We start from the raw sequence: 23,004 nt of genomic DNA, 5'->3' as shown, positions 1-23,004 counted from the left end.
GGAGACGCTTGTGGATTTGATAGCTCTAACGCAGTTCCACCTCCGACACGTAAAAGCAACCACTATACGGGTGTCGGCTTGTGTGAATCTGATAGAATCTAGCCCAAACTGAGCACAATTTTCCATTGTACATTGCTCAAACTACCACATGTTGGAACTTCACTAGTCTGACAAAAATGGAGCAAGACTGTCTCAGCATAAAAATGTGCATATGAGCGCTTCTGTGGTCTTACTAAATAATCCAAAATGGAGTCAATTTCTCTCCACTAATTGCATGTTACCACAAATAGACTATTAGCTGGCAATCATGCGACCCAGTGTGTGTGTGTGTGTGTGTGTGTGTGTGTGTGTTAGCGTGTGTGTAGATTAAACTAACAGTACACAGAAACTGAGAAAGAAGAAAATCACAATATATTATTTTCCCCAACAGACTTCAACAACACCAATAAAAACAATAAGTTACAATGTTAAAAAGTAGGCAACATGAAGGGCACAACACACAGGTAATGTGAATAGACACAGAAAGTGGAATTTAAAGAAAAATCATCTTTATACAGAAATGAATGGCCTTACTTTTGTACTTAACTTTGTCAGTTATCAGTCATTAAAGTGTTGACTAGCTCAAAAATTAAGTTATTAAACGTAACCAAAAAATACCATCTAGTAATTCAATTAAGTGTTGTGAACTTCAAGATTTCCGCTATGGAACTTGTTTACAATTAATCTCTTGTGGTAAAACAAAACAAAAATAAATTGTTGACCTGGGCATGGCAATGTTGACTGCAATCTGTCTAAATAAAAAAAAGTAAGAAAGAGCAAAGTACCTGTCCAATGTTAAACATGTAAGCACATAGCTGTCAAAAATCTATTTTTTTTTATTTCAAATCAAAATCAAATTGTTGTTTTGATAGCTATGTGCTTCAATATGTTGTGGAGGTGCTGAAATACAGTGACGCAAAGGATTTGGCATGGTAGCAAATTGCACTTGGATGCTATAACCTTAAGGAAATGTAGTATTTTTGCCCCACTAAACCACTCCAGCCGATGTCTCAGCATGGAACCGCTAATGCTCCAAATTACCACTAATTCCTTATATACTACATTACCTTAGTTCTGATGGATGAACGGCTAACCAAAGACAAGGTATCTAAGTGAAAAGGGAAACAAGACACTGAGGTATCGGATTCTTTGGAGTACAGTCAGTGTGCACTGAATGAAAATTGTGAAAAATTCATGTAACTTTTGCCAAGTGAACTATGTCAATAAAAATAAAACAAACAGCAAAATTATTATTAAAAAGGTACAATTTGTAAGTTTGATTTTCTGTAAAAAAAAAAAAAAAAGTGGACTCCAACGCTCCTGGAGAGCACGGCAAGCAACCACAAAGAATGAGGAGGAAGGGGGTGCACTACTTAGCATTATTTAGTATTTGTTTTAGGTTGATTGTGGTTGTAGTTCCTCTTGTTGGGGCAGATAACTTACAAATTGCACCTTTAACCTCCTATCAGTACAACAATTCAATCCCTAATTATGTTGAAAGCTTGTCCTTACTTGTTTTGGTGAAGGGACAAGTAGCTAAGGTTTAGTGAGGTGTACATGCATCAGACAAAAAGGAATTTGGTTTTAAGACACAAAACAGCACAACTCTGAATAGTTGCCCTTTGTAAAACCACTTAAATGTCACTGTGACATCACTGTAGAACACTTAGCAGCAGGAAAAGAATGAAGGTCATCATCAAGGGAACAAATCCAGGTTCTATATTTCACATAGTAAACTCAATGAACAAGCCACCTTATGAAACATTTCTAAACTACTAAAATTTCAACCAGTTGAAATCCTAGTTCATATTTTAAAAATGTTATCAAAGTTACCATGCCAACTGTATTTGATTTGATATGAATTTGAAATCTTGACAACGCTAGGCAAAAATAACCCTCTGGTCTTTGTCTGCGTTTGTATTAGCCTCTTAGCCACGCAGCGCTATCCAAAGCAGTAGTACTCATCGGAGTCCACTCTAAGTCGCATTGTTGGCTTGCTGAAAGTCTCGTCCTCTATAACAGGTTTATCGGAGAAAAGATCAAGGTCAGTCGGAGAAGTGTGTTCCGATAGGTCTTCGGCTAACTCATCCAACGTATCCAGATAGCTGCCCACCGATATCCCGTCCAATCCATCGCTGTGTCCGTCGTGCAGACTGGTGAAGCTGCCGCGTGAAGAGGTGTCATCCTGGCTGTCCAATAGGCTGTACAGGCTGCCTGTCAGGCTGCTTTCACGACTGGCTAGGCCCTCCTTGTCATCCATAACCCATTTGATGGATTCGATGCCGTCGTTGATGGACATTAGCTGCTGCATCAGCTTGACATCGATGGCACGGAGGTGGGCCTGCGTTTGGTGTGAGAAGGAGATACATTTAAGGCCTTTATCATTATAGAGATTTGGACTAGAAACTGGACAACTTGAAACCCACATGTATTATAAAGTCACACAATAACACACTCCAACAAGTAGGCCTACAATCTTTTTTTTTTTTTTTTATATATTGCTTTCCTATTCCATTTTTGTGAGATGCCAACACCAGCATGTCTTTTGGTAATGGTGAAAAGCAAATTGCCCCTGGGGGATAGTAAAGACACCACTCTACTCTTTGGAAATGACATGTAGACAAAGACAAACAGAACAGCATGCCACAGGAAATCCTTCCATCCTTGGCATGTAACAGTAGGGTCTGTGACTGCATAGTGCATAGAAGTACATTCTCGCCCAGATGCCTATACAGTACCACCATTGATTTACCACAGCAACATGACAATCCCCATAGAGTAGGGGTGGGGGGAGGTAGCCTATGGTCTCATTCTGAAAGATTCTCCCAGGCTACCAGTGACAAATAGCCAGCCATTTACGCCTGTGGCAGCAGTCCAAAAGTATTACGCCTGATGGCTGATACAATGTTCCGAACAACTGGCTTTATAAAACAGAGCCCTTTCCTGGGAGTGGATCGTGACAGGGCTCGTTTAGCTCATAATTCTGACAGTGTTTGCTTTGCCGATATAACCCGTCCTCTATGTGTGCACACATGTTGAGCTGTAGCACAATGGAATGTTACAACAGTATTAGCAGTGTCAATTAAAGTTTGTTCGAATGGGGCATTGAATCACAAGATCGGTCTAGCTAATGTGATTTACTGCTGCTTGCTTTTTAGTTTGTTAGTCATTATTAAACTTTATTGATTTAGCCGCCCTCCAACAATACTTACAAGAGTTAAGTTTAAGATATTTTCTGAACACTGTTTAAAACAAGTTTTATTATTCTGGGCTTTTGTCTAAATGGGGGTTATAGGCAATTTTTTTTTCAACAAAATGTTTTTATCCCTATGTTATAACAATATACAGTATTTTAATGCAATATTTGTGGAGGAATACACAAGATTACATGGATACAGACAACTGGTAGTCTATTGAGTACCACCATATGAGTCATAAAACCCGGAAAAGGTTCCAATCGGGGGGTTTTTACCATTCATTTTTTCATCTGGGACTGCTTCATATAAGGTCTGTGTTTCGTGTAGGCTTTTCCTGGCGTGACCTTTTGATAAATGCGCAAATCTCTCTCGGACAAGGTAACTTTTATCAATAATTTGCATTGTGTCTTTTTTTTTTGTAAATTGAGGCGAATATATTGATAAAACTCAGATTACATGGCTATCATAATGCCACGCCAAGGTAAGCCTACACCAAAGAAACAATTAATTTGAATATTTTGTAAAATTCACAATGTGAAAAATGAATGGCTAAAAAACCATTGGAACCATTTCTGTGTTTTTATGGGTATTAATGAGGTGTCCACTGTGGTGGACTATTGTGAAGTGAAACAGCCAGTTGGCCAAGAGAAAAGCAGCCTGATTGGATTAAAGATTAAGTTGAGATTGTAAGAGGTGACAACAGCACAAAATCCTTAGATGGCCCAAATGGGGCATTCACTATAGTAGGGAGGGAACACAGCAGAGTACTCTTGTTGTCTTACAGTGCAATTAGAAAGTATTCAGACCCTTTGACTTTTTCCACATTTTGTTACGTTACAGCCTTATTCTAAAATTCATTAAAATATAATTTCTCATCAATCTACACACAATTCCCCATAATGACAAATCAAAAATAGGTTTTATCAATTTTAGCAAAAGAATACTTATGTAAATGTGATATTTCAGTTTTCAGACCCCTTACTCAGTACTTTGGTGTAGCACCTTTGGCAGTGATTACAGCGTTGAGCCTTTTTGTGTATGACACTACAAGCTTGGCACACCTGTATTTGGGGAGTTTCTCCCATTCTTCTCTACAGGTCCTCTCAAGCTCTGTCAGGTTGGATGGGGAGTGTCACTGCACAGCTATTTTCAGGTCTCTCCAGGGATGTTCGAACGGGTTCAAGTCTGAGATCTGGCTGGGCTACTCATGGACATTCAGAGACTTGTCCCGAAGCCACTCCTGCCTTGTCTTTGCTGTGTGCTTAGGGTCATTGTCCTGTTGGAAGGTGAACCTTCGCCCCAGTCTGAGATCCTGAGCGATCTGGAGCAGGTTTTCATCAAGGATCTCTCTGTACTTTGCTCTGTTCATCTTTGCCTCGATCCTGACTGGTCTCCCAGTTCCTGTCGCTGAAAAACATTCCCACAGCATGATGCTGCCACCACCATGCTTCACCGTAGAGATGGTGCCATGTTTCCTCCAGACGTGACGCTTGGCATTCAGGCCAAAGAGTTCAATCTTGTCCTTTAGGTTCCTTTTGGCAAACTCCAAGTGGACTGTCATCTGCCTTTTACTGAGGAGTGGCTTCCGTCTGGCCACTCTACCATAAAGGCCTGATTGGCGAGTGCTGCTGAGATGGTTGTCCTTCTGGAAGGTTTTTCCATCTCCACAGAGGAACTCTGGAGCTCTGTCACCTTCCTGAACAAGCCCCTTCTCGCCTAATTGCTCAGTTTGGCCGGGCGGACAGCTCTAGGAAGTCTTGGTAGTTCCAAACTTCTTCCATTTAAGAATGATGGAGGCCACTGTGTTCTTGGGGACCTTCAATGCTGCAGAAATGGTTTGGTACCATTCCCTAGATCTGTGCCTCGACACAGTCCTGTCTCGGAGATCTACAGATAATTCCTTCGACCTCATGGCATGGTTTTTGCTCTGACATGCACTGTCAACTGTGGGACCTTTTATAGACAGGTGTGTGCCTTTCCAAATCATGTCCAATCAATTGAATTTCCCACTGGTGGACTCCAATCAAGTTGTAGAAACATCTCAAAGATGATCAATGGAAACAGGATGCACCTGAGCTTAATTTTAAGTCTCATTACAAAGGGATTGAATACTTATGTAAATAAGGTATCTGTTTTTTATTTTTAATACATTTGCCAAAATGTCTAAAAACCTGTTTACATTTGTCATTATGGGGTAGTGTGTCGATTGATGAGGAACATTTTTTATTTCATGCATTTTAAATAAGTCTGTAACTTAACAAAATGTGGAAAAAGGGGAAGGGGTCTGAATACTTTCCGAATGCACTGTATGTATGTATGTATGTATGTATGTATGTATGTATGTATGTATGTATGTATGTATGTATGTATGTATGTATGTATATATATATATATATATTTCTTGCTGATATGAAAGATATGTGCCTTATGTTTCCAAAACCATACCTCAAGCGATGCTTGTTAACATTTATAGCAAGTGTCAGAGCTCTTAAAAAAACTCCCCCAGCCAGAAGATATTACCGTCAAAATGGAGCTATACAGTATATCTCCATTGCCTTGCGATCAACATTATAAATAATCCATAAACTTCTGAGAAGACAAAAGTATAGCCTATGAACACAAGGGCAATAAAGTTGGATTGACATCAGGCGTCTGGAAGTTATTGCAGAACATGCTGAGTTAAGATATCACAGGTCAGTGAACTTTCAATATTGCCTAAAGCAAACAGCTGCAATAACCTTGGACAACAACCAGACTACTGCAGCTAAAAGCTACTTTGTTAGCTTGGGTAAATTCATATACATTAAAACCAGTAGACAGTGATTGCGCTGACGAATCCATGTATTCCTATGGAAAACTCCCGATGGCGCATGAAAGCCGGAAGTATTTGAATTTGAAGCAAGCCATATTGTTGAATGGGCTTAACGGCAAACATTTGCAAAGGTGGCTGTAACTAGCAAAGGATCATGGTCGATGTTGTTGTTTTCGTCCTGCTTAGAGCTGCTAGATGCGCACCAGATCTCCTTAGGTGCACGTGCAATGAGTGTTCGTGACGGGGTGAGTGACTGGTCTGTCAGCACATGTTCATGTGTGACGACAACTGTAGTAGTCTAATGGATCACTATTTCATTAAATATCTTGATTTGTTGTGAAATAATTCACTGCGAGGATAGAAATTGATCATAATAAACACATTTTAGAGCCCAATGTGGCCATCTATTATTTATATATTTTTTTACCTTTCTTATGATCCCAATTTACATACGCTTTCTAGGGAAGACCGGGGCTTTTGCCGCTGCTCGGTTGCAACCAATGATTTATATACACACTAGATTACTTGTTGGGGGTGCTGTGTTGAAGCAACCATGCCTCCATCTTGGCGCTCCCTCACCGTTGTTAAAAATATTTTGGAAGCTATAGAAATGCGTTTACATTTGTTTTTGCCACATTTATTCTATTACAGACACCTTAATGCATATTATGTGAGCTAAACATAAAAATAAAAAATGAAAAAATATATTTTAAAATGTCCTTAAAGTATACTTTTTTTTAGATTTCTAATGATACTGTCTCCACTCCACTAACAAAATGCTTAAATACATGTTAATGTTGTCTTTATTTGAAATACTGTAGAATTCTATTCATTCCTATGGAGGATTGTTCCTACTGGGGAGTGCCAATATGGCTGACCGGTGGTTCAAAGCCTCTCAATGGCCAATACATATCATCCGAAATCCAGGGTTTATATATATCATTGGTTGCTATGCAGTAGCCGATTAGCAGACTTCACGCTCCAGACCAGACACTGGGGGCCAGGTATAAATTGTACTTAATGCAATGCATCACTGAATATTAATAAAGGTTTTGAAAATGCAGTGAACTGACTTGAAAAAGCCTGGTCGAATTGCAACAGTACCTGTTTTGGATGTCTGCTTCGGTAGTCAAAAAACGTTATCAAAGGCTTACTGTATGAAGCACAGGCTGCTGGTGAGGGGAGGATGGCTCATAATAAATGCTGGAACGGAGCCAATTGAATGGCACATGAAAAATATGTGTTTGATACCATTCCACTAATTCCGCTCCAGGCATTACCACGAGCCAGTCCTCCCCAATTAAGGTGCCACCAACCTCCTGTGGTATGAAGTAACTCACTGATCCAAACCGACGGACAGACTGAATGAAATATATTTGGAGACGCATCTTTAAGAGAATCACTTACCATTTCCTGTCTCAAAAATAACATCTTGCTCTCCAGTCGTTTCAAATCAGCAGAGTTCGACTGGTTTTTCGGTGTCGCCGATTTTGTATCCTCATGTTTGTCGTGATGATTATTTCCTCCTGCAAGGGAACGAATGAGACTTTCAGGAACTTTGCGACCCAACTTTGTCTCAATATCTTTAAAATCGCGTAAAACGTGTTCCCCGTCCATTGTAGAATTACAGTGAGACTAGGCCTATAACCGAAAATATATATATATGCTACGTTTTTCAAAATGTGCAATAGGAACAACCGAGAGAGCAAATTATAGGGTTCCGTGGCTTGATGACTCGCGCTGACTTCACGTCCAAAGAAAATAAAAGGTCATAGCCTTGATGGTCTTAAGCTTTCGAGAACCCTTCTTATCCGTAAGCGTCTATGAATGTTTTAGGATGGTCTGAGATCCGAGGTTGAAAGCGACTGCTATATATCTATAGGCACACAGTTGCAGAGAAAAGTAATTAAAAAACAAAGTTGCCCCATCCGATTATTCTCACCAATTCAAAATATATAGATACATATCCCCGTTATTATGCCTACTGCAAAGCCACTACACTAATCCGTGAAAATGTTAGTTTTGGAAGTCCCGTCCGCCGGTGTCAGTCGTGTCCACTGAAACAATAGTCGAGCAGCACAGTTGGATAACAGCCACAGAGACACCCATATGGAGCTTATGACCCCAGACAGGTGGGACTTTGAAACCACGCCCGTTTGCTGTAATCGTAACGCAACTGTCACAGCATATGTTTTGGTTTATGGTGCACAAAATACATCCATATGGTAACCTACAGTAATTTACTAATCATCAGTTCAATCATACAAACGACTAAATTGACATTTTATGCTAGCAAAGTAGGTCACAGTAAGAGGTCTTTCGTGCTGAATGTATTTTAATTCAAACCAACGTCGTGTAGCCTAGGCCTATAGCCTATTTGCATTGTTATTACATTGTTATTAGGCTACAGTTTTATTATACCAGCATAATAAAATCAATACATTTTTAAAAGCTATCTTTTTAAAGCAAACTAATTAACCTAAGCTTGATCTACAAAAAAAAGTATTAAAATGTATGCACTCACTACTGTAAGTCACTCTGTATAACAGCGTCTGCTAACTGACTAAAATGTTAATGTAATATCTAATTAATGATCATATATGTATTCAAAGCAACACATTTTGCCTTGATTGACACTGTCCTCTCCCTCACCACTCTGTTCAAGTTGTATTCAACTTCACTTCTACCACCTTGTGGCAATTCATGGAAATTGACATTACTTACACCAGAGTGGAAAAGTAGGCTATTCAACTTTTTAGATATGACCCTGTTGTTTTTCTATTCTTTAAAATATATATAAGGAGAGTGCTTATGTATGAATTATGACATTACACTCCACAAGTGTTGCAGAAATTATGATAATACAAGAAAAATTCTTAATCTTTTATTTTCTTTAATCAACTCATATTTTCAATGGAATTAAAAATGTTCCATTTTGAACCAAAACGATTAAAATAAAATGAAATATGTGTACACATTTACATAAAATCATTGTTATACTCAGAATCTACAGTTATACAGGTCAAAGCACTCTGTAATGTAACTAATAGTAGAATGAGTGACAGGGTCAATTAGATTCCATATTATGAGTGATACAGTCAATTAGATTCCATTTTATGGACTACAGCAGTTGTGGTCAAACTTGGCCATGAGAGGACGGGCCGCTGTGTGCAGGTTTTTGTTCCCGACCAGCATTAACGCACCTAATTCTACTCACACTGCCACCCTGCATTGCCAACATTTGTCCACTCCCGGAATACAGTTTGACGCATATTATACGGCATTCGAAACTCAATTTCAAATGATAAAACATGAATTTGTAATCTAATTACATAACTGCTAACAATACAAAAGTATGGAAATATGTGACACTCAGCTAAGCCTGGATCATGTTCATTAGTCAGTAAACAAAAGAAAACGGACAAAAACAGCGAACGACTACACATTTTCTGTTGTGCCCTAATGAACATGACCCTGTAGTTTCACATTCAGCTCAGACCACGGATTGGCTTTTGTTGTCGTCATAGCGTTGGTATTGTTCACCCAGCAGGGGCTGGCGGCCCTCCAGTTTGCTGTAGGAGCGGGCGCGCACAACACATGTGGTGGCAGCAAAGATTACAGCCACGATGACCAGGGCCGCCACCATGGCAATGGTGATGATCTCAGTCAAAGTGAAAGGAGCAGCTATATTGAGGAGACAAGATTTATAACAGTTACATTTGTAATTGTATGGAATGTGACACTAGCAAAGAGTCACACACAGACAGACAGACAGACACAGACAGACAGATGAACTCTAACCGAGGTAGAAAAAAAGAAGAAAAAAAAAAGAAAAAATTATATATATATAATATATATATATACAGTACTAGTCAAAAGTTTGGACACACCTACTCATTCAAGGGTTTTTCTTTATTTTGACTATTTTCTACATTGTAGAATAATAGTGAAGACATCAAAACTATGAAATAACACATATGGAATCATGTAGTAACCGAAAAAGTGTTAAACAAATCAAAATATATTTTATTTTTTAGATTGTTCAAAGTAGCCACCCTTTGCCTTGATGACAGCTTTAGACACTCTTGGTATTCTCTCAACCAGCTTCACCTAGAATGCTTTTCCAACAGTTTTGAAAGAGTTCCCACATATGCTGAGCACTTGTTGGCTGCTTTTCCTTCACTCTGCGGTCCAACTCATCCCAAACCATCTCAATTGGGTTGAGGCTGGGTGATTGTGGAGGCCAGGTCATCTATTGCAGCACTCCATCACTCTCCTTCTTGATCAAATAGCCCTTACACAGCCTGAAGGTGTGTTGGGTCATTGTCCTGTTGAAAAACAAATGATTGTCCCACTAAGCACAAACCAGATGGGATGGTGTATCGCACAGAATGCTGTGGTAGCCATGCTGGTTAAGTGTGCCTTGAATTTTAAGTAAATCACACTGTCACCAGCAAAGCACCCCCACACCATCACACCTCTTCCTCCATGCTTCAAGCTGGGAACCACACATGCAGAGATCATACGTTCACCTACTCTGCGTCTCACAAAGACACGGCGGTTGGAACCAAAAACCTCCCATTTGGACCAAAGGATAGATTTCCACCGGTCTAATGTCCATTGCTCGCTTTTCTTGGCCCAAGCAAGTCTCTTCTTCCTATTGGTGTCCTTTAGTAGTTGTTTATTTGCAGCAATTCGACCCTGAAGAACCCACATAGTCTCCTCTGAAAAGTTGATGTTGAGATGTGTCTGTTACTTGAACTCTGTGAAGCATGTATTTGGGCTGCAATTTCTGAGGCTGGTAACTCTAATGAACTTATCCTCTGCAGCAGAGGTAACTCTGGGTCTTCCTTTCCTGTGGCAGTCCTCATGAGAGCCAGTTTCATCATAGCGCTTGATGGTTTTTGTGGCTGCACTTGAAGAAACTTTCAAAATTCTTGAAATGTTTCGCATTGACTGACCTTCATGTCTTAAAGTAATGATGGACTGTCGTTTCTCTTGCTTATTTGAGCTGTTCTTGCCATACTATGGACTTGGTCTTTTACCAAATAGGACTATCTTCTGTATACCACCCCTACCTTATTGCAACACAACTGATTGGTTCAAACACATTTACAAAAAATGTGTCATCAAAGCAAAGGGTGGCTACTTTTAAGAATATCAAATATAAAATATTGTTTAACACTTTTTTGGTTACTACATGATTCCATATGTGTTGTTTGATAGTTTTGATGTTTTCTACAATGTATAAAATAGTACAAATAAAGAAAAATCCTGGAATGAGTAGGTGTGTCCAAACATTTGACTGGTACTGTATAACAAGTGGACCACATTGTTATATACATAGTAGATAAGACAAATATCCATAATACATTTATATTGACAATACACACCTGGCCATTCAGCCTGTATCTATATTGACAATACACACCTGGCCATTCAGCCTGTAGTTATATTGACAATACACACCTGGCCATTCAGCCTGTATCTATATTGACAATACACACCTGGCCATTCAGCCTGTAGTTATATTGACAATACACACCTGGCCATTCAGCCTGTAGTTATATTGACAATACACACCTGGCCATTCAGCCTATATTTATATTGACAATACACACCTGGCCATTCAGCCTGTAGTTATATTGACAATACACACCTGGCCATTCAGCCTGTATTTATATTGACAATACACACCTGGCCATTCAGCCTGTAGTTATATTGACAATACACACCTGGCCATTCAGCCTATATTTATATTGACAATACACACCTGGCCATTCAGCCTATATTTATATTGACAATACACACCTGGCCATTCAGCCTATATTTATATTGACAATACACACCTGGCCATTGAACCTCTATTTATATTGACAATACACACCTGGCCATTCAGCCTGTAGTTATATTGACAATACATACCTGGCCATTGAACCTGTATTTATATTGACAATACCCACCTGGCCATTCAGCCTCGTAGGAGTAGCCAAGGTTCTCAGGGGCTGTACGAAACATCTCAGCATTGGTCACTGGAGGCCAGAAGGGAACCATGTTGTACCCCCTGTTGTGACCAATGGGGGCATTCTCTGAAGGATAGACTGCAGAATCTGCTAAATGTATCAGCTAAGAGTCAGCTTCTGAACATATGGCCCTGACGTACAACAACAAAAAAGCCTCCAAGAGCTAAACAAATGTTGGACAGTGGTGTGTGTATTATGAATCTTAGTTTCCAAAGTAATCATGTAATTGATGTGTAATTACAATTTGACCATGTAATTTAGAAGTAACTACAAGGTAAAAAGCAACCTGTAAAATACAGCATATTCAACAAACGCATACAGTGAGTGTACAAAACATTAAGAACTCCTGCTCTTTCCATGACACAAACTGACCAGGTGAATCCAGGTGAAAGCTATGATCCCTTATTGATGTCACTTCCTAAATCCACTTAAATCAGTGTAGATAAAGGGGAGGAGACAGGTTAAAGAAGGATTTTTAATCCTTGAGACAATTGAGGCATGGATTGTGTATGGGCAAGACAAAATATTTAAGCGCCTTTGAACGGGGTATGGCAGTAGGTGCCAGGTGCACCAGTTTGTGTTAAGAAATGCAAAGCTGCTGGGGTTTTCATGCTCAACAGTTTCCGGTGTTGTCACAACGTCCACAGGTGGCGCCTCTCCCCGTTCGGGCGGCGCTCGTCGTCGCCGGCCTACTAGCTGCCACCGATTTCCTTTTCTGTTTTCGTTTGGTAATGTCTGGTTAGGGTAGCACCTGTTTTGTGTTAAGTAATTAGTGGGGTATTTAGTCTGTCTGTTTTGTGTTTGGGGTTGTGCGGGATTGTTTCGTGTCTGTTATTGTAGGTTGGGGAATTTTCTTTTCTGGTCCATTATTATTTTAGCGTATTGGCGTTAGGGTTGCTGGGCTGCGTCCCGATATATATTCAGAAGACTGTGTTAGTCTTCCTCTGTTTGAATATTTTTCCCTTTTCGGCTTGAATTTCTGGACTGGTTTTTCCTTCATTAAAGTAACTACGTGTTTCACGTACCTGAGTCTCCTGCACCTGACTTCACCCCTCCTGCAGAACTATTATCTGACAGGTGTTGTCACGTCCTGGCCAGTATAAGGTTAATTGGTATTGTAGTTTGGTCAGGACGTGGCAGAGGGTATTCGTTTTATGTGGTTCGGGGTGGTGTGTTTGTTGAAGGGGCATTTGATTTAAGTATTCCGGGGTTTTTGGGCACTGTTTGGTTTTCATGTATTCTATGTTGAGTCTAGTGTGTCTGTTTCTATGTTTGGTTAATTGGGGTTGGGACTCTCAGTTGAAGGCAGGTGTTGTCTACTTGCCTTTGATTGAGAGTCCCATATATTAGGGTGTGTTTGTCATTTGTGGGAGATTGTTCCGTGGTTAGTGTGTGTCAACATTACAGGACTGTCAGTTTATCGTTCGTTCTCTTTTGTTATTTTTGTGTTCATTTTGGAGTTAATAAATGTTCAAAATGAACAACCGCATGCCTGCTGCGTTTTGGTCCTCCTTCCCCGACGACGAGCGTGACAGGTGTGTATCAAGAATGGTCCACCACCCAAAGAACATCAAGCCAACTTGACACAACTGCGGGAAGCACTGGAGTCAACATGGGCCAGCATCCATGTGGAATGCTTTCGACACCTTGTAGACTCCATGCCCCGACGAATTGAGGCTGTTCTGAGTGCAAAACTCAATATTAGGAAGGTGTTCTTAATGTTTTGTATACTCATTGTAGATTAGTTGGCAAAAGGATGGAAGAGCATCATATTTTCAGACAAGCAAGCATAGACAAAGATACTAGCACAGGAAGACAATGATCAGGTCTTGAACATGAGATCAGTAGTAGGATGGGATCTATTACCTGGGGCGTGCCTCCTGAGCCACTCGTCAAAGATGGCATCGGTGAAAGTGTGGAGCAGCACGAAGATGGGGTCGTTAGGCGAGAGGTGGGTCTGTCCGCCTGTTCCATTCAGAAACAGGTGGGCCAGGTTGTGAAGGCTCCGTACCACAGGGTCGTAGTTTCCCTGGGGGGCGCTATAGCCTGCGCACACAACACAAGTAGTTTGTGGTTTAAATACAGGGAATCTTGCTTAATGGATGTGAAACTCGCCCATAGCATTTTGGCTGGAGTACATCAGTGACATCACACCTTCCCGGAGATCTAAAGCTCACGGAGTGACAGATTTGTCTCTTTCTCTGTTGGCTAAGACGGTTGTGTGTGTGTGTGTGCCTGCATGTGGGTGTATGTCAGCATTCACAACAACCCTCAACGTTCAGTGTGTGTAAGCAAATGTACAGTATGTGTAGGTGTCTGTGATATCTGTGTGCATCAATGTGAATGACTGCATCTATTGGTGTAGACCAGCAATACCCACTCACCCTCGATGGTGTTCCTGAAGCTCTCTGAGGAGGTGGAGTAGTAGGGAGGGGTGTCAAAGGTGTTCACCTGCAGGCAGTCTGCAACATCCTGGGGCTCAGGGAGACGCTGCACCATGGGGCGGGCCACGTTACCTGCTGGGTTCCTCCTGATGGGGGTGGTCTCAGTGTCTGGGGGGGAGAGAGGAGAGGGTTAAGAGGGTTCTCAGTAACCTGGGCTAATAGAGGCAATAGTAAATAGGCTTGGGAAGTTGGCAAGTGCTAAAGGACACACACTGTTTAAATACTATTTAGATGCTCCTTCCTTCCTTCCTTCCATCCATTCTCTCTTCCTACTTCCAACCTTCCTTCCAGTAATCACCCTATTGGAGAAGAAGGTCCAAGGCCCCCTCCGCTTTGAAACCCTAGTTTCAAGTTTCAAGTTTTACTATCACATTCACAAGTACAGTGAAATGCATTTCTTGACAACTCAAAACCCAACAACGCAATAATCAATAACAATGTAATACTCGGAAAAACACACGAGAAATAAGAAGAAATATGAAGAACACAATAAGAAAGTAAACATAATATATACAGTTCCAATACCATATTTACAATGTGCTGGGATACTGGAGTGATGGAGGTAGATATGTATAGGTGTAAGGTGACTAGGCAACAGGATATAAGATAAGCAGAGTAGCAGCAGCTGGTATGTGAGTGTGCGTGTAGAGTGAGTGTAAATGTATGTTAATATTATGTGTGAGTGAGCAGATGATGGAGTGAGTGAGTGTGTGTGTGAGTGTGTAGGGCCCTGTGAGTATCCATAGAGAGTGCAAAAAATGTAAATAAAAGGTAAATAAAGATACAAGGTTAACTCAGCTGGCCTGTGTAGCTATTTTGTTAGCTATTTATCAGTCTTATTGCTTGGGGATAGAAGCTGTTCAAGAGCCAGTTTGTGTCAGACTTGATGCACCGGTACCGCTTGCCGTATGTAAGCAGAGAGAATAGTCTGGCTTGGGTGGTTGGAGTCTTTAACGATTTTCCGAGCCTTCCTTCCACACCGCCTGATATAGATGTCCTGGATGTCAGGGAGCTCGGACCCAATGATATACTGTACTGTAGCGCCATTCGATTGAGGGTGGTGCGATTGCCATACCAGGCAGTGATGCAGACAGTCAAGATTCCCTCAATAGTACAGATGTAGAACACTTTGAGGATTTGAGGGTCCTTGCCAAACTTTTTCTGAGGGGAAGAGGCGAGTGCGTTTGGACCATTTTAAGTCTTTAGTGATTTGGATACCGAGGAACTTGAAGCTCTCGACCTGGTCCACTGCAGACCCGTCGATGTACCCGTTTCCGGTAGTCCACGATCAGCTCCTTGGTCTTACTGATGTTGAGAGAGAGGTTGTTGTTCTGTAGGCTGACTCATCATCGCCGGTGATCAGGCCTTGTGAACAGGCGGTGAACAGGGAGTACAGCATGGCGGAGGTGATGTTGCCTACCCTCACCACCTGGGGTCGGCCTGTCAGGAAGTCCAGCAAAAGAGGTGTTCAGACCCAGAGTCCTAAGCTTGATGACGAGCTTGGCGGGGACAATGGTGTTGAACACTGAGCTGTAGTCAATGAACAACATTCTCACATACTGTAGGTATTCCTCTTATCTGGGTGGGTGAGGACAGGGGAGGGTGGAGAGCAATTGAGATTGCGTCATCTATGGATCTGTTGGGGTGGTATGCAAATTGTAGTGGGTCTAGGGTGTCTGGGATGGTGGAGTTAATGTATGCCATAATCCGCCTCTCAAAGCACTTCATGATTACAGAAGTGAGTGCTACAGGGCGGTAGTCATTGTGACATGAAGCCTTAGAGTTCTTGGGGATAGGAATGATGGTGGTCATATTAAAACGTGGGGATTACAGACTGAGACAAGGAGAAGTTGAAAATTACAGTGAATATGCCTGCCAGCTGTTCTGTGAACGTGCCCTGGAATAACGTCGGGCCCCGCGGCCTTGCGGGTGTTGACCTTATTAAAGACCTTTCTCACGTCGGCCTTGGAGAGCGAGATCCCCCAATCCTCTGGGTCGGTCACAGCCCTCACACCTGGCACAGTGTTGTTGTTGTCAAAGCGTGCAAAGAATTAGTTTGTCTGGTAGAGAAGCATCGTCGGGCAGATCACAGTTGGGTCTTCCTTTGTAATCTGTAATGGACTGTAGCCCCTGTCACATGCCTGTATAAATGATTCCACCTTACTCTTATTTTGTCCTGTTGCTCATTTGATGACTCTGTGGCAGTCATAGCGGGACTTCTTGTACTTGTTCATGTCCCCAGCCGTAGCCTCAGAGTTGTCTACAATAGCTCTGTGTGCAGTAGCCCTGTCCTTTAGTTTAGCTCCAACCTTGATGTTAATCCAGGGCTTTTAATTGGGGAAGCAGCAAACCCTCACCGTGGGGACAATGTCGCTGATGCATTTCCTAATGAAGCTAGTGATAAAGGTGGTTAGCTCGTCAATGTTATCGGCGGAGTCTTGAAACCTATTCCAATCAGCGCTAGCAAAGCAGTCCTGTAGCTTAATCTCTGATTCTGGTAACCATTTCTCAACGGAGCAAGTTACGGGTACTTCCTGTTTGAGTTTTTGCTTGTAAACAGGAAGCAGGAGTACGGAGTCATGATCTGATTTTCCGAATGGCGGACAAGGGAGGGCCTTGTATGCTTGCTTGTGGGTAGAATAACAGTGGTCTTTATCACCCCTAGTGGTGTTGGAGAAGTGTTGATGGAAGTTGGGAATCACGTGTCTTAGTGATGGGGAACTAAAATCACTGGCAACCAGAAAAGCACCCTCTGGATGTAGGTTTTCTTGCTTTTTTCTTGCTTTGTACAGTTCGTTAAATGCCAGCTTGTTATTTTTCTTGTCCTGAGGTGGAATGTATACAACAGTCACAATAATAGCTGAAAACTCCCTTGAGAGGTAGAATGGTCGGCATTTGACCATCAGGTATTCCAAGATGGGTGAACAGTGGGTTGAGACTTCCACCACGCTGGAGTTAGCACACCAGTTGGTGTTGATATAGAGGCAAACCCTTCCCCCCCTCAATTTCCCCGACTCCACTGTCCTGTCCACCAGGTGAATGGAGAATCCATTGAGTTGGATAGCCATGGGGGGTATCTTGTCCGACAGCCATGTTTCCGAAAAGCAAATAATAATGCAGTTTTGAGATTCCTGTTGGTAGCAAATCCGAGATCGGAAAATAAAGTAAAAATAAACTACACAATAATCACAAAGTAGCTAAATTGGGTCAGAGCTCGCCAAATGGCGGCCATCCAGTATGGCGCCATTTTTGTCTCGTTGTCAGACAAGGTGTTACGCCAATAGCACCAAAGCATGAATAGTGAACCGGGTGTTAGCAATGATAGTAATGATAGTAATCAACAGGTATCACAATATGGAATGGTGACACTGAGGTGTCCCTGTGAGCATGTTTCTATAATCTCAATGACTTTTACACACTTTAACATTTGAGGAGGGTGAGCTGATCCTAGATCTGTGCACCAAAGCTATTGGCGCTTTGGTGCTATTGCCTGTAGGCACAGATCTAGGATCAGCTCACCCTCCTCAAATGTTAAAGTGTGTAAAAGTCATTGAGATTATAGAAACATGCTCACAGGGACACCTCAGTGTCACCATTCCATATTGTGATACCTGTTGATTACTATCATTACTATCATTGCTAACACCCGGTTCACTATTCATGCTTTGGTGCTATTGGCGCAACACCTTGTCTGACAACGAGACAAAAATGGCGCCATACTGGATGGCCACCATTTGGCGAGCTCTGACCCAATTTAGCTACTTTGTGATTATTGTGTAGTTTATTTTTACCCACCATATAGGGTGTTTCTTTAAAACTTGGAAGGATATAAGCGCACTACTGAATGCTTACTGTTGCAGATGGTTCCCAGTGTGTCATAGTCCTCCACACTCTCACAGATCACCCTCCAGTTGGAGAAGATGGAGTTGGTGCTGATGGAATTCATATTGAGGTTGCTCCTCGCTCCCAATAGGTCATCTGTGCAGATGTCACAGGTGCTTCCACCAATGGCAAAGTTCCAGTAGGGCAGGGCAAAGGAAGGGTCTTGCAGCATATCCTAAATTGAGAGTAGGGTTAGAATGAATGACATAAATGGCACACAATTACAATAATTAGTTTGTGCAATTAGAAACCACAATAATGAACTGCAAATAAAAGTGTTACAAATGGTCTTGGAGAAGTATATAGTGCCTGCATTATTTTAATCCAGCAACATACAACTGTATCACAATGTCAATATTTAGCTGCACCTGATTCAACTTTTTCCATTGTATGAAATAATGATGTGTCTTTATTGCTGAGGCCTAATATAGCTGGCCTACTGACATCCAAGATAAGGATCTTTCAAAACAATAAACAGTCTGTCAGTAATGCCAATTAGTAATGCATAATTCAAGAAATAACTTGGGCAACAGATGCTCTTTTGTGCCCTATTAGACGGGAAATCTAGGCTCAGACTACTAAACGCTTAAGCACATTTTCTGCAAAGCTTGCTTGATTATGGTACAATATTGCTTCATCTCTAAAGATATCCTCACCCTTAATGCGGCACTAATTCAAGCAAACAATAGGGAAAGTGAAATGACTATTGATGGGTAATAAATAGGCCCAGCCTACAGATTAAAATGGATTTTGCTGGTGGTGAAAATCCATAATACCATTAGATAATGTGATATCTATTGAATATATTATATTGAATAGTAGGCACACTAAAAAAGTAGTTATTTGCATTATTATTGACTATTTCAGTTCATATTACATGCAGGGACATGCATGTAATTGCTGGTACCCCATCTCACCTGCATGTCGCGCTCAAGTTGGAGCAGGTGAAACCTGTGCCAGGTCACAAAACCGGGACCTTCGTGAGAGAAGTCTACTCCGCCAAAGCTCGGCTGGCCGGCCCCCAAGAAGGTCTTGCTGACCGAAAAGTAGTGGGTCCACACAAAGTAATTGTAGATGGTGATGTTCTCAAACTGCGGGGTGTTCCCATCGGGTCCGAAGACATCCTGGTATCGCCGCGTAGCTATCACAATGTCCGGATGCACGGTGCGCTTGGCCTGGTCTAGTGCGGTCACGAAAGCTCGCTTCTGATCCGCACTTAGCTGCATCACGTTTCTCCGGACTGAAGAATTAAAGAGAAAAATAACATTTGATTATCTTAATCATTCATGCGTTAATGAGCACATTCTTTTGTTGAAAGAAATTAAGAAATTATTGGGCATGTAGCCTATCCACAGTCACCGTTCATCTTTACGCATACACCATTGCCTGAATATGAGGCAAAAAGGTAATTATATCAAACATAAAATGCAGCTAAAATGCAGTGTCCTTTCCAAAAAAAATGTATTCTATGCTTTCCATAGTCTGTGTAGAAATGTGGCTTTCAACCAGTTAAGTGGCAGTGCATAAAGTCAACCTTCACTCAGGGGTAGACATAACATAGTAAACGACAATCTGGGACTCAAATTAGTGTGATATGTTACATTTGGTATAATATTAATTTGTGGATTTCCATCATCATATGATATGTTACAAATTACAAGTAATATAATATGTTACGAATTACAATTCGTACAATATGTTATGAATTTGCTATACATATTATATGTTTCCAATTCCAATTTGTTGTGGCTATATTAGCTAGGTGGCTAATGCTAACGTTAGCTAGGTGGCTAACGTTAGCTTGGCTAAGGGTTAGGGGCAGGGTGGGAAATTAACACCCATCACCCGCCAAATATGGGTAGATTTTGTTATTAGAGGGTAAGAATGTCTATTTGGCGTGTGATCACACACAGCATTTGGGAACTGTTTTTTTTTCAACCCAAATGTAGAAGTTGGTCGAATTGACCTGAATGGCTACTAAAGTGTGACTTTGTCCTCCTGTTTCTTGGCTAGTTACATTGTTTTGTTCAAACGGTAGATTGTTTTTCAATATTAGTTTTGAGTTTACTGCAACTGTCTGCTTGTAGAGCAGACATGAGATTATGATCTCTGACAGAGAGGGAGTGCCGTTACCACGGTAATAGCCCACCCCTTAAAGGGGTAGCTGAAAATTTTTATCAAACCTAATGACTCAAATATTTGGGGGTAAATTGTCATTTCTTATCGTTAAAACACTCAAATAATTGTATTATGGACCTACATTAATTTTTGTGCTCCTAAATATCAACTTATATAGTCCTTATTAAAAACAACTGCGTTAAAGCCCTGAACTAATACTAATAAATAAGCCGTATCACTCAGCATTTTGTGGCAGGGCAGGCACTTTGTTGATTCTTGATGTTCAGTTGTAGAACTGTTTACCTGTTTTACTTTTTACTATTGTATCTAAATTATTTATTTTAACATACATTGGTTGAAAGACTCAGGTCACAAAAATAAAATTGAGCAATATACCACAGTACTTCTTACTACTAATACATTTCTTGTTTTAAAAACATTAAAAAGCATGCTCATTTGTTATTTTTCCACCCTTGTAAGGGGTTAAGGTTAGGGGTAGGAGTTAGGTTAAAGGGTTGAGGTTCATTTTGGGGGATGGGTTAGCTAACATGCTAAGTAGTTGCAAAGTAGCTAAAAAGTAGTAAGTAGTTGTAAACTTGATAATTAGCTAAAATGCTAAATTTGTCCGTGATGAGATTCGAACACGCAACCTTTGGGTTTAGACATTCGCATCACCCGTCTTTCATTTTTGCCTTAAGTAACCTTCTGTCTTATACACGCATACCATATATAATAGCCTACTAATTTGAACGTCCCGGATTTTCGTCTACTATGTTACGTCTAGTCTATGACAACAGCCTGGTAAAGTACGGCGCATTGGTGCAGTGTATAGAGGTTATAGTGTTAGGCTATCATTTACTTATTTTCAGTGGTGGAAAAAGTAACCAATTGCCATACTTGAGTAAAAGTAAAGTTACCTTAATAGAAAATGACTCAAGTAAAAGTGAAAGTCACCCAGTAAAATACTACTTGAGTAAAAGTCTAAAAGTATTTGGTTTAAAATATACTTAAGTATAAAAAGTAAATGTAATTGCTCAAATATACATATGTATCAAAAGTAAAAGTATAAATTGTTTCAAATTCATTATAGTAAGCAAACCAGTCGGCACCATTTTTATTCTATTTACGGATAGCCAGGAGTACACTCCAACACTCAGACATAATTTACAAACGAAGCATGTGTTTAGTGGGTCTGCCAGATCAGAGGCAGTCGGGGTGACCAGGGATGTTCTCTTGGTAAGTGTGTGAAGTAGACCATTTTCCTGTCCTGCTAAGCATTCAAAATGTAACGAGTACTTTTGGCTGTCAGGGAAAATGTATGGAGTAAAACGTACATTATTTTCTTAAAGAATGTAGTGAAGTTAAAGTAAAAGTAGTCAAAAATATAATTAGTAAAGTAAATTACAGATAACCACAAAAAGTACTTAAGTAGTACTTTCAAGTATTTATTGTTAAGTACTTTACATCATAGCTTATTTTATTCAACAGATATGTGGACTGTTGATTTCAATCAAATTGGTTTAAGTGTGAGATTTACCACTCCACTTAAATGAGACATACTTGAGATGACCTATGCTCTTTCGATTGTGCAAAAACATCAAATCGCTTTATACTGGAAACTGCAACATTTGATTATTTGTTTTAAAGTGTGGGGGGAAAAACGTACCGACAGCGACGGGTTGGTCACAGTTTAACCCGGCCAATCCATGCATACAACGGCCACAATCATAACCGGTGAAATTCCCGTTGCACTGGCAGGTTCGGTTGAAGTAGCGGATGGGCCAACGTTCACGGTCATCCCGTCCATCGTGGGGGTACTGGGGGCCGTGTGGACTTGCGTCTGCCGCTATCGAAATACACTGTCCACGTCCTGTGGCGGACCCGCAGGCGTCATTCGCTACCCCAAACGGTGATGGACAACACTGACCACTCCGAAGTCCCTCCAGAGTCACACATTCCCTCGGAAACTGCGCTCGCACAAACAGGGCGCCGAAAAGCACCAACAAACCGTACTTCCACATAGGCAATGAATAGGTAAAAAGATGCACACCAGAAAGTTAGCTAAATGGAACGGTGGATCAAAGAATTGTCTTTATTCAATCACACTCTAATAGAAGTCAGTACCTTACTCGAAACCACATCACTTCATAGTTGATTTTCTGTGCGCACTTGTGTCCTCTCAGTGCGCACTTGTATCCTCTTGTAGGCAACTAATTGCCCACACAGCATCCAAATAAACCTCGAGCCTTTAAATACCACATTAGCGCATGACTGGATGCCAGGATTTCTGATCCCCTCGTGATCACATCACATTTCCTACCGGATTGAGAGGGATAGAGGCTAGGCAGTCATGCACACTATTTTACTACTGTGAGACACACCAACATTCTGACAAGGATATTCTCAGGATATTTGAGAAGAATGTGATTTAACACGATTAGAAAGTATATAACATAGGCCTAAAACAAAATGTAAGCACGCATGTCACC

The 23,004-nt window shown here is 41.0% G+C and overlaps 2 protein-coding genes across 3 annotated transcripts; both read right to left on the bottom strand.

Moving 5' to 3' along the window:
• Positions 1 to 389: 389 nt before the first annotated feature.
• Positions 390 to 8,151, bottom strand: LOC106577624 (leucine rich adaptor protein 1-like). The gene is made up of 2 exons (XM_014155873.3): positions 7,456 to 8,151; positions 390 to 2,380 (listed from the first exon to the last, which is right to left on the bottom strand). Exons 1-2 carry the CDS (start codon positions 7,663 to 7,665, stop codon positions 1,982 to 1,984), a joined length of 609 nt encoding a protein of 202 aa, XP_014011348.1. The 5' UTR covers positions 7,666 to 8,151; the 3' UTR covers positions 390 to 1,981.
• Positions 8,152 to 8,919: 768 nt separating this feature from the next.
• tyrp-1 (tyrosinase-related protein 1) lies at positions 8,920 to 22,754 on the bottom strand. Of its 2 annotated transcripts, none has more exons than XM_014155871.3 (7): positions 22,182 to 22,754; positions 19,315 to 19,637; positions 18,368 to 18,572; positions 14,456 to 14,623; positions 13,938 to 14,117; positions 12,012 to 12,161; positions 8,920 to 9,732 (listed from the first exon to the last, which is right to left on the bottom strand). In XM_014155871.3, exons 1-7 carry the CDS (start codon positions 22,534 to 22,536, stop codon positions 9,542 to 9,544), a joined length of 1,572 nt encoding a protein of 523 aa, XP_014011346.1. In that variant the 5' UTR covers positions 22,537 to 22,754; the 3' UTR covers positions 8,920 to 9,541. The 2 variants fall into 2 exon arrangements, with proteins under 2 accessions (XP_014011346.1, XP_014011347.1); XM_014155872.3 differs by having other exon boundaries at positions 12,012 to 12,158.
• Positions 22,755 to 23,004: the final 250 nt, after the last annotated feature.

Source organism: Salmo salar, chromosome 18 (assembly GCF_965601325.2).
Source record: "Salmo salar chromosome 18, fSalSal1, whole genome shotgun sequence".
In the NCBI taxonomy this organism is placed as follows: domain Eukaryota; kingdom Metazoa; phylum Chordata; class Actinopteri; order Salmoniformes; family Salmonidae; genus Salmo; species Salmo salar.
The sequence above is the reverse complement of the archived record's forward strand: the minus strand, read 5'-3'. Positions and strand labels throughout refer to the sequence as shown.